This window comes from Canis aureus, chromosome 11, assembly GCF_053574225.1.
Source record: "Canis aureus isolate CA01 chromosome 11, VMU_Caureus_v.1.0, whole genome shotgun sequence".
NCBI classification, from domain to species: Eukaryota; Metazoa; Chordata; class Mammalia; order Carnivora; family Canidae; genus Canis; species Canis aureus.
The window spans coordinates 63950372-63962661 of NC_135621.1; the positions used below are offsets into that span (position 1 = coordinate 63950372).

General features: G+C 36.7%; 1 protein-coding gene across 12 annotated transcripts in view; it reads right to left on the reverse strand.

Moving 5' to 3' along the window:
- Window positions 1–247: 247 nt before the first annotated feature.
- PUS10 (pseudouridine synthase 10) overlaps window positions 248–12290 on the reverse strand; it is a 71126-nt gene continuing 59083 nt past the window's right edge. For 11 of the 12 annotated variants that reach the window (XM_077915537.1, XM_077915531.1, XM_077915536.1 and 8 more), the window contains 6 exons: window positions 11890–11966; window positions 11741–11796; window positions 10579–10696; window positions 6596–6738; window positions 3901–4000; window positions 248–1757 (listed from right to left, as the gene is read on the reverse strand). In XM_077915537.1, coding sequence (XP_077771663.1) covers window positions 1719–1757; window positions 3901–4000; window positions 6596–6738; window positions 10579–10696; window positions 11741–11796; window positions 11890–11966 — 533 coding nt within the window. In that variant the 3' untranslated portion in view covers window positions 248–1718. Of the gene's footprint in view, window positions 1758–3900; window positions 4001–6492; window positions 6739–10578; window positions 10697–11740; window positions 11797–11889; window positions 11967–12290 lie in introns of all 12 variants that reach the window. The other variant, XR_013389740.1, reaches the window with a different exon arrangement.

Genomic DNA, 12290 nt, shown 5'->3' on the forward strand with positions numbered 1-12290 from the left:
CATATGGAATAAGTAAAGTATATACAGCTAATGTTTACTGTTTGCTTGAAATTTTGTATAATGTCAGGAATAGAAATTTAAGAAATAGAAATCTTCTGTTAAGGAAGTTCTTAATTTTTCCATTTTGCAGATTCCACTAAATTCAAAGCTGAGCCAAAAACAAACATGCAAAAGACTATCTCCCAAATTATTTAAATCCTTTTTGTAGCAAAACTTCCCCAGAAATGAAGAAATCTTCACACAGAAGTTCTTACCTTTTTATCAGAAGTTTATTTCTATTATCCCTTTCTCATTTTCTGGCATTGAAAATAGTGAAACTATTATTTGCTAGTATTCATATATGAAACTTCATGTCAATTAAATAATTTTACTGATTTCTAAAATGAATAATACATCTTGGTATCTATGAAGCATGTTTAATGAAGAGATGGGACAACAATCATCCAATACTGTTCAAGTCACATGTGTTCTAAAATAAGCTCAGATAGTTGAATCAGGGTGATAGAAATTACACTTAAATCTGAAATTTTAAATTGTTGAAACGTTTCTTTTAATGACCCATCCATTTTCTTTAGGTTTGGCTTATTTCATGTTTTTCCTCTTCATAGTACCAACTGATGATGAACTTATTAACAAATGGTAATTATATAAGGTCATATGAAGTATACTTGGGCTATTTTTTGGCAAGCTCCTTGATTTGGTATATAAATTCCAAAAGTCATTTCTCATGGTTAGTGCATTTAAGTGACATTCTCTGGTGCCTCCTTCACACAGTGGGTGCTCATTCACAAAGTTTATTAAGAAAGGACCCTAGAGACCAGGAAACTTCAGTTTTAACCCCTGATATGGAAGTAACTAACAATTTTAGATAAATCATTTAACTTTCATTCTTTGGTTTTCATATTTATAAAATGGAAATGATAATATCCTATCCACTTGATGAAGATGTTTGAAATTGGATAATATATTGAAGCACTCGAATAACAGCAGATTGTTTAGCAATCTTAATTTTTCAAAATCTTATCCCTGGGTTTGAAGTTACTGAAGGCACTTGTGTCTCCTTATTTAAAAGATGTATGCCTCAATTCCTACGGTTTCACTTTCCCTCCCCAGGAAACGTATTGATATCTTTAAGTTGTCAAAACAGTAACTTGAAGTCATTAAGATTTGTAACAGATTATATCAAAAAGTACTTCTGTTGGTAATAGCTTGCTTAAAGCTTACTGGGAAAAACATTAATGATGTTAGATTTGCATTGGTACCTTAGAATATTATAGGATACTGTGCTGTATAAATCTAGATAGAACTTCTATCAAGATCATTTTAAAAATTTAGAACATGATTTTGAAGGTGGTATGTCTTATGGAGGCAAATTCTGCCAAAAGAAATTATAGCTTCTCAGATTATTAGAGAATGTATCCTGTTTGTGTACTTCTCTAGATGAAAGAATTAAGAGAATGTTTTCATTATTCATAGTTTGGCATGTGGAGGAGAGGGAACAAGAAAAATCATAAGACATCCTTAGAACATTTAACAGAAAATATACACATACATAGATCCTGAGATGTTACAACAAATTTTAAAATACGTAGATCAACATGATCCAAATGGTTTCCAAGACACTGTAATGCTGAGTAAAGAGCCATTATACAGTGTATGCTGAATGGAGGTCCACATCATGCCACGAAAACCCTACTCTGTGTTTCCAATTTTGAATGCTAGTCATCCAGAGCAGGGGGCCAGTCAACATCTACAGACTAAAAGGAAGAAAACAAGATATGAAAACATTACTGTTCTAGTAAGCATTTGCTGTAATACTGCATACACTTAATAGTTTTAATATAAGGCAACAGAAGAAAGTGCATTTGAAAAAAAGTCATCGAATACCACAATTCAACACTCTAAAATACATACTAGGCCTTGAGATTCTTGAGCCCAAGGTTTGTTTCTGAATTCACGGAGTATTTGGTCACTCAGCTGGTTATCAATTGTACCTTTTGACCAATAAGAGAGACTAGAGTGCATCTAAATTTTGTAAATATTACTTATGAGTAAAGTAACAAGCAAATTTGGGAAGCAACACCAACTTTCCCTCAACTCTTAGCAACTTTCATTCATTTTCATTTTCCCATCTTACATTGAACTAACACTCAAGTAGTCTATACACTTATGTATGGTGTTATTTGTAACTTAGCAACCAAATGAAAAGTAAATGAGTATGAAAGATCACCTGGAACTAGAAAAGGATAAATGACCATTGTGTATCATTTCAGAATTTTTGTTTCTTTTAAAATCAAGTTTATCTATCTCTACTCATCTGGTTTGGCTCTTCTAGAGAAAAACCTTGATTTAAGTCATAATGAGATTACAGTAGTAGGCTACCTTTTTTTCTCCACATAAACAATCACGTCCTAGGCTTTAGAAGTAGTTTACCCTAGAATGCCTAATTTGAGAAGTTCCAAAAAGTCCGCTGCACCCATGTCTTGTTCTGGGTTTTTTTGAGACTTAAATTTTAAAACCCAAAATGATTTACCAAAAGTGATTTTTAAAATTAATCTATGAGTCACTACCAGAATCAGGAAAGTTTTATTAGGAAAGCCCAAATAACTATTTTGTGTGTGTGTGTGTGTGTGTGTGTGTGTGTATCGTTTAGAAACCCAAGAAGATATTTTGGTTCTGTTTCAGAACATAGCCACATACTGAACACCTATATATAAGCTAACGGGTTGCTTCTCATGCCTAAAATCTAAATATTTCAGATCACAGTCTTGTATGTGTTGAGAGCAGGGGAAGTTTATTTTTTTATTTATTTATTTTTTTTTCGGAGAGCAGGGGAAGTTTAAAACATTCTACAGGTGATTCCAATGGACAAGCAGGAATAAGGAACATTGGCCTGTGACTGACATTCCCAAGTTGTGCTAAGAATTAAGGTCAAGGAAGTTGAATGCAGTTGAGATTTTCTTTAACACTAGGTATTCTTTCTCAAAATAACAGTCTCTCTGCAAGGCTCCTTGCAACCTTGAAGGTGCTAGCAATGGCTGTACTGCAGGGGCTGTGTAAAATCTAATCTGAAAACACTCAAGAGAATTGCTGATAATGCTCCAGTGATCATGTGATTACCGTAGCTGTTTTCGTATGAGGCAACTATACCTAATTCTTTTTATAATTGATATTAACCTGAAGTGCAAAATGCTAGTCTCCTAATTTTTTTTTTCTTGGTGGGGAGGCATGGGAGAGGAGCCCCATTCCTCCTCAGGTATTCATCAGGGAGCACACACAACTTGTGACTCAATACCTATCGATGCTCGAATGGGAAAAAAAATATTTATGGAGAATTGCCTGAAGGACCTATTCAATCCACTCTTCTAAATACTTAAGAATTTAACCTTGTTTCAATTCAGACTGTAAGAGCAGAGAATTTGTACCACATCATAGGGGTCCCTTATTGAACTGTTTTTATTAATAACCATTGGCTCGTCCCATTTTCTATCCCTGTCCTGAATGTATGTTTTTGAGTAGTCTGCCTTAAATTTTTTATAAGACAAAATAGGTATGAGAATGAACTCTGTAGAGTCCAAAGGACATATGAAGGGCTCTTAAGTTTCATTTCCTTGCTCCGTTTAAGGGTTTAAGATCTCATGCCACATGTAAATTAGCTATAGATTTGCAAGGATCACAAAGAGATCTTGTATTTTTTAAGAAGATAAAGATTGCAAAGATAGTCCCTCCCCCAATACAATGCTACTGTGAGATTTTGACCATTTTCAAATACCTATTAAGGTGAGTAGAGATAGATACCTATTTGGCTTAATGCCGCCCCCCCACCCCCCGCATGCCCAAAAGTATAACCTTGGCTGAATTCAATGTTCAAGCGGGCACTTCCACGATGAAATGGTTTACCTCAACATCCAGCTCAAGAATGTCTGCCGTCACATTCATTAGAGAGCCAATGTTCGGCTTGGTTCTCCCAAAGTCTCCATGTACAAACTCTTTAATGTAGCTGGGGTTTGTTTAAGGAAACAATGGAGATAGCTATGCAGCACTAACTTTGGTGAGATTTGATAGGTACAAGGGAAATGACAGACAAGCAGAAATGTTACAAAGGAGAGGTTATTTCTGAGCTGTGACCTGTGATGTGTGTCTTAAAAAATAAGCTTTGGCAAACTGGTTCCTATCAGCCTTGCAGCCAACAGCAGGACTTGGCACCTGTGTTTACATCAAACTTAACAAAGAGTCATGACTTTCTTTTTCTTTAGCTCATCTCCAAGTGCCAAGGTTTGGATAAGAATTTTCTTAAAGATTTAACAAAAATTTTTTTTAACTAGAATTGAAATTAAAAAATTGAAATAAAAAAAGATTTTTGAAAAGTAATCTCTACACCCAACATGGAGCTTGAACCCACAACCCTGAGATCAAGAGTCCCATGCTCCACTGCCTGAGCCAACCAGGCGACTTTGCATATGGATTTTTAAAATTAACTGTAGTTCAATACTAAACAAAACAAAACAAAACAAAAAAACCTTAGCTACCTTTTCTTTGCCACAAATTCCATTTTGTCATCTTTTTGGTCTCATTTTTTCAATAATGTAAGCTGTCATCTGCCAGAAGATAGATTTCCACAGGGTCACACATGGAGTGACCTCAATGACAGTTTCCTAGTAATGTGACCCAGTGGCACAATAGCAGTAGGATGGGAGGGACAATGAGGATATTTATTTAGTCACTGATAAAGGCCCTTCAGGAGAATTCTCAAAGGACCGAAGTTTCAGCTGTTTGCAACTTTTGCATGGTTAGCAAGAGAATTCAGTCTTTTTTTTTAAGGGGACGATTTCATGTTTCCCTCATAGATCTTCAAATTTTGAAGTCAATGGCTAATCCTACAATTAATTATTAAGATTACATTAACATTTCTTACACAGGACTCTACTACAGCCTTGAAAATATTTATCCAAGATATAATTTTGCTAGCATTCAGTAAAAACTCATTCAGCATTACGTTATGTTCTACAAGCTGGCACTTGGTATAAAAATTTAATTTGAGTAGGAAAAACAAGTTTATTTTCAGATGATAAAAAACACCATAAATATTATGTCCTCCTCATTTTCTGAAAGTATACTCTGCTTTCACCAAATGTTTTAACTCAAGCTTAAGAGATATAATTATCTAGTGACTGCCTTCTTTGCTAAACTCATAATTACTCAACAATTGTCATTCTTTTTCTTTCAAGAATGCTACTTTTGAGTAGCAGTGATGAGGGGAGTTGACCAAAAAGTCCAGAACAACCAGCTAAAAGGGCCAGCATGATTCTTATTCATAGCCAGAAGGATGAGGTGTAAGTCAAATGAACTGGTTCAGCATTATGAGCAATATATGTTGAAACCTCACATACTTCTGTGTATAACCACATGGTATCTAACGCTTACCAGAGAGTTTTCCTTGGCTATGCCAGTAAGAGACATACACAGTTGGCCCTAATAATGTTTTAATAAGATTGAAAATATATTAGTTTCTTCAAAAACCCACTACATTTCACCTTGGCACACTAAGATGAAAGCTGGAATTAGGTTAAAAAAAAATCTATGATTTCTTTGAAATTCCATCCACAGTCCATCTACAGTAGGCAAATGTGCTCCAAACAACAAAGCTACAAAGGTCTGTCTACTGCAGTCCAAACAAATCATCCCTCGATCTGCACCAAAAATTTAAGAGATTATTTTAAGAGTAAATAACATCTACCTATTTCAGCCTAGCAAATCCTGGTCACTTCTGGGATAGGGTGGGGTGGGGTGGCATGGGGATGGGGAGGAAGAAGGGAGAAGAGGTTGATGGAGGAGAGACAGCTGATTACAGCAACATGGTAAGAATGCTACTTGGTGACTAAAATGACATTTTTTGCAATATGCCCATAAGCACATCACTAGTGTTATACTAGTGAAGTATTTTATCACTTCATCCTATTGGATCACTAAATAATATAAAACCAAGAAACAAATATTGGGAGCACCTTTGAAAAGTAAACTAGAGCTAAGACTCTGGCAACTGCCTGATGTGTTTTAACCAACAACTCAGCTTGGATACAAAACCACACGAAGCAGGGCATGATATGAACAAGCGATCATTTCTGGACTATTCTCTTGTTTTGGGCCAGCCACCAAATAAAGTGAAGATCAGTATGTAAAGTAGGGCCACTCCCATCTATCAGCGTTTGGTGATCTGGGGCAAATGCTCAAAATGCTGAAAGGACCCAAATGTGTTAATGAAAATGTGACTTGCAAAATGTATAAAGACACAAATCAATAAATGAATCAATCAAAACTGTTCCCTGAGTACTTACTATGCAGTCAGCATTGTGTGAGACGCTGTGACTATTCTAAAGTTCATGCTCTACTGGCTGCCTCATGGTTTAAGATGTCATTTTGAAAGATACAAATTAAATGGGAACCCCCTTTTCTTCCCCCCCAAAAAGGACTCTTCTCCAACCTAATCCTTACCCTAATCATTCCTAGATCAAGTTGCACCTATTTTTTAGGGCAGCGGGAACTCCTCCAACAGGGTTCTGGTTAAAGTACTGCTATGCAGAAGGAGAAAGGATACGTCCCGGCTTGAGTCTTCAGATAGAGGTGGAAATGATGTTCATCCACATAGCGTGTCTCCATGGAGTGAATGATGCGAGTTCTCACAGCCAGGGGCCTCCGGTGAAGGACCCGCAGAGGTGTTTTCTGGTCGATCTTTAAGTCCTAGAGGAGGATGGGTTACACAACCTTGGAGTCAGCTCTGCTGCCCAGGGAAGCCTTCTCAGCACCTCCTCTGTCATCCATGGCCTACCACAGATGTTTTCTTTGGAGGGCCTCATCTCTCACTGTCAGGGTAGATACCAATACTAAAAGAAATTGCATTCCCTATGGTTCAGGCTCTGTGGAACTTCTCATAACCTAGGCCCTAGTTACTCATTTCCTGGGCCCCAGTATGCCACTTACAAAAGGCTTTGAAGCAAATGATCCCCAAGATCTCTTTTGCTCTAAAAACTTAATTAATTAAATTGATTAGGACCCTGGAATTCTAGTTTGTCCTTTAACAGTGGTCCTCTAGAAGACCTGTTCTTTGTTCTCCCCATAACCTAACAGATGACCTAACAACAGGGTGAAAAGTTGAGGTGAGAAATGGCTGTTTGTAGGTGAGACCTCAGCATCCCTGGTATGTATGGGCAGTGTGCATGTTTTAAGGACAACCATACACCCACTTACAAGGTTATTTTTTTGTTGTTTATGAAAAGATGTATCTGGAAAATTAACGGTTACATCACTATAATAATTACAAAGAAGTGTGTACAATAAACCAGGAACTCTCAGTATTGATAAGCCCATTTCAAGTTACTTGAGAATAATAATACTGCGTGCCTTTTTTTACAATTCAGATTTTGTTAGGGGCACAGGCTTGTTTTTCTTATAATTAGAGATTTCCTTTCGTCACATGATATAAATTAAGAAATAGAGATTGATATTGTAAAAGGTCAACTGGTTCCAAGTCTTAAAAATAGAGATTGGGCATAAGGAGAAATGGAGGTTAGTAAGAACTTTGAACCTTCTGCCATTTCTTGTTGGAACAACTCCTTCCTCATTTACATGATTTGGGAGTGCCTGCAGCCATGTGAAGAAAAGAAGGATTTCAGTCTGGTCTCCCCTATATCAAGTTCTCCACTAAGAAAGGACGAGCAAGTTCTGACAAAGACTATACTTGAAATGGTGTGACTGTTTTGATCATAGCAGTGAGTCAACGGCCCCTCCTAACTCACGGGTTTTATGATCCTTTCATTCTTTGATTTTAGAAGCACTTTGTTCTGCTGAGATAGGCTGTCTCCATAAGGTTTGACATTTCTCCGGCCAAAAAAGACAAAAAAAAGGACAAGGCTGAGCTGTTAAGGAATCTGTACAGATACGGCCTCTGCTATAAAGTACAGAAATAGCTGGCTTTAAATGAAGGACTAAGGAGTGCTCTTCTCCTTGTTCCCTTTCTGGCTACTCACTCCCAGTACTGTGAACCATGAACTAGTCAATGGAAGTACTACTTGAGCCAGCAGACCCACCACCGGGCTTCCAACATAACACTCAATCCGCACACACTCCTGTGCGTGTTTTGTTTTCAGTAGACAAAAGGAAACCATAACTCTAACAGTGCACTCTGCTGGCCCCATTCTGCTGAATTTTCAGGAACACATACACATATACACAAAAGATTTTTTTTTCCTTAGAAGTAGGTTGCCCTTAGAAGAGACATAATAAATTTGAAGTGGCTCTTTCTCAAAATGGGACAGTAACTCAGTTTTTGTATTTTTGATGACAGTAGGAATATTAGAAAATACTGTTAACCCCAACACAAAAAAATATGAGAAGTCAGCTAGTCCCATCAGTCTATCTGGGCTGTGAACCATTAAAAGAGACCCTTTCACTGCTTACTCTGTACCTACAAAAATCATCTTTCAGCATTATTTCTGAATTAGCTCTGAGTTAGGCTACCTCCAAATGATGAATCTTTTTTTTTTTTTTAAGCAGGCTCCACACCCATGTGGGGGTTCAAACTCATGACTCCAAGATCAAGAGTCACACGCTCTACTGACTGAGCCATCTAAGGCGCCCCTGAATCTGTTTTTAAAATGAGTTAATTTTCTTCCCAGCATTCTAGAATGACTTGTACTATGATGGAACAGAGGTTTAGATATTTGTTTCGCAATTTTAAAGGTATCTATCTAAAGCTGATCTATCATCCTAGAGGTCCCAGGTAATGGACCAAAAGCCAATAGCTTTTGATATAGAATCACAGAACGTGAGAACTGGAGGCCCTCAGGGGGTGATCTGATCACCCCCCTGGTTAGAGATGGATTTGTCTAAGGGGGTGAATGACTCATATGTTTTCACCAAAACACTCATACTATAAACACTATTCTGCATTTCACTTTCTTTCTCATAATGTCATGGGTGTTTCTGTAAGTCATAGATGTAGACCCAGCTCCATCCTTTTTTTCCAACAATTTTAGGCATATATACACACAACAACATAAATGAAATGGGGGCACATGCTGTTTAATTTTTTTAATAGCTTTATAATATTCCAGCTGGTTCTGCCATTTTCCTTTTTGAAGGAAACTCACTTCGTTTTTAGTTGTGTTGTTGATTTTGCCACTTTGAATACAGTAAACATCCTTGTGCACATATTCTTATGCACTGGAGTTTTATTTCTTCAGGACAGACTGCCACTAATAAAAGTGCTGGGTAGGAGACCAGTATATTTTCAATTTTTACAGTCATCACTACATTGTTTTCCAAAAACGTTAAACACTTTACATTTCTACTGACAAAGTATCCGACCAGCATTCTCCTCCATGCCAACCAGTGGGAGGGCTAAAGTGATGTCTTGTTCCTTCAATCCAGAAGTGGAACATCTTTTCAAATGATTCTTGGCCATTTGGAGGTGCTCATTTTCAGCTGCTTGTTCATATCCTTTGTCTATTTTTCTGTATTGGGGGTTTGTATTTTTAATAAGGATAAACCCTATTTATGGTATATTTTGCCATATAGTTTGTTTTCTACATAGACATATATATGTGCACACACTTGTGTGTGTGTGTTTAAATCACAATATATCACCCTCTATATACTCTTCATAGCTTGTTTTCTTCCCCCTTAGCATCCCTTAGAAACATTTTCCTTTGTCAATTAATAGTCATCTACTACATAATTTCTAACAGCTGGTAGCAATTGCCCATCATACAGATAAACCATAAGATTAAGCTGTTCCCCTCTAGTAGGTCATCTAGATTATTACAAAATATTGCTCATTTAAACAATGTTGTGATAACTTCACACATCTCTGTGCCCATTTATGCTCATTCCTTGCATTTCAGAGTAAATTACCTTTACAGGAAGAGGTGGGGACAGGTGGGGAAGAAATATGCAAATGAATGGGCAGATCCTTGACAGTGATATGCTCCTGTAAAGGAAAATTTAGCAGGTGCCAAAGTATTTGTGCTGTGCATATATTATCCTTCTTATATATTATATAATATATATATTATTATAATATATATATATTATCCTTCTAATAACATGTTTTATTTATGCACTTAATCTTAGCATCAATTCTATTAGACCAATTCTATTTTCCTTTTTACATACGGCCAAATGAAATAATAGCATTACTAAGGTTTTCTAGGTACCAGAGACCGCTTTAAGTGCTTCATATGACTAAACTCATTTCATCCTTCTAACTAATTTTATAGATGAAAATACTGAAGCATACAGAGGCTAAGCAACTTGTCCAAAGTCACACAACTATGAAATGGGGATCCAGGATTTGCGTCCAAGTGATCTGTGCCTAGAGGCAGGCTCTTCGTCACTAGCAGTGCTGCCTCTCAGGCTCGATGAATTGCGCAGCCATTCAACCAGTAAATGGCAAAGCCAGGATTTGAAAGCAGGTCTTATTCCCCAAAGCCCATGCTGTATGACTTGCTTGTAATAAAGTAAAAGAGAAAGGACTCTTTTATGGAAATTTAAAAATAAAATAAAAAGAGAGAACTTAACTACCTTTATGTCATTTAGGAATTCAATGTCTTTCTTCTGTATGGCTTTATTTGTCCATATTAAGGCACTATAGGACTTGGTCTTTTCTTCTTCACCTTCTTTCATATGTCCTATTGCCTCTCTAAACAAAAACAATAAAAGAAAAAAAAAACAATAAAAGAAAGTTTGTCTAAATGCATAGGATACACACGTCTTACCCCAAATTTCCCTTTCTTTAAAAATAGCTTTATTGAGATAAAATTTACATACAATTCCTGTTCTAACTGTACAATCCAGTGATTTTTAGTGTGTTTACAGAGCTGTGTAGCTATCACCATGATCTAATTTTAAAATACTTCATCACCCTAAAAAAGGAAATTCCATACCTATTTGTAGTCACTTCCCATTCCCCGTTTCCCCCAGCCTTTGGCAACCACTAAATGATTTTCTCTGTATTTCCCTACTCTGAATATTTCATATAAAATAGAATAATAAATATGTGGTGTGTGGTGTCTGGCTTCTTTTACTTCATAATGTTTTCAAGGGTCATCCATGTTGGATTATGTATCAGTACTTTATTCCTTTTTATTACCGAGTAATATTCTACTCTACGGAGATACCGTATTTTATCCATGGCTATTTGAGTTGTTTCTACTTTTTTGCTACTATGAATAATTCTACTTTGAACATTCATATAGAAGTCTTTGCGTGCATGTACATTTTCATTTCTCTTGGGTGTATAGCTAGAAGTGGAACTGCTGGGTCATAATGGTAACTCTATGTTTAAACCTTTTGAGAAACTGTCAAACTGTCTTTCAAAGTGGCCACACTTACAATCCCACAGCAATATACAAGGGTTCCAATTTCTCTACATCTTTGTCAACATTTTTTTTTTCTTTTTGATTATAGCTATCCTAGTGAGGGCAAAGTGAGCTATCAATGAGGTTTTGATTTGCCCTTCCCCAATGGCAAATGATATTGAGCATCTCATGTATTCATTCATTAACTGTGTATCCTCTTTGGAGAAATGTCCACTTAATCATCTCCCTCATTTTTAATTGGGTTGTTTTCTTATTATTGAGTTGTAAGAGTTTTTTGTATATTCTGGATACAATTCCGTCAACAGATATATGATCTGCAACCAAAACTTCCCTTTTGAGATCATCTCCAGTGGGTCTACCCTTACCTTGTGACAAGCTGCAAGTCACGGACTTGGATTTTGTTAGATGAATTATTAATTTTCTGTAGTAGCAGAAAAAGAAAAACAATTAGCAACTCTAGTTCAGTTATAGAGTTGCAGAAACATGACGATTTCCATGTCATGAAGTGGTTTACCTGCTGAAGTTCCTTAATTTCTTGTGAAGTGAAATGTACTCTATGAGGATTCACCAGCTCAATTGCAAAGGGCCTTCCTGGCAGCACACACCCCGTCATGAAACAGAAACGTGTTGATGGAGTTAACATTTGGGCTAATGCAAGAGGGTTAGGAGGTGTGAAAAAACGAGTTGAGCTCTAGAGGACTGAAAGTTTAGTGACATGACTACATCTGGGGGAGGGAAGAATGTGTGAAAGAATCAAGCGGCTTTTTGGGGGCTGCTAAACTCCAGTACTGGCAATATGTGAAAATGATTGCTTTCCCAAAGGTCCATGAACAAGCCTGTGTTAATTACAAAATAAAATCCAAACAACCGCTAATTGATTTGGTTACACTAAGGTAACGTTATCACATATAGCAA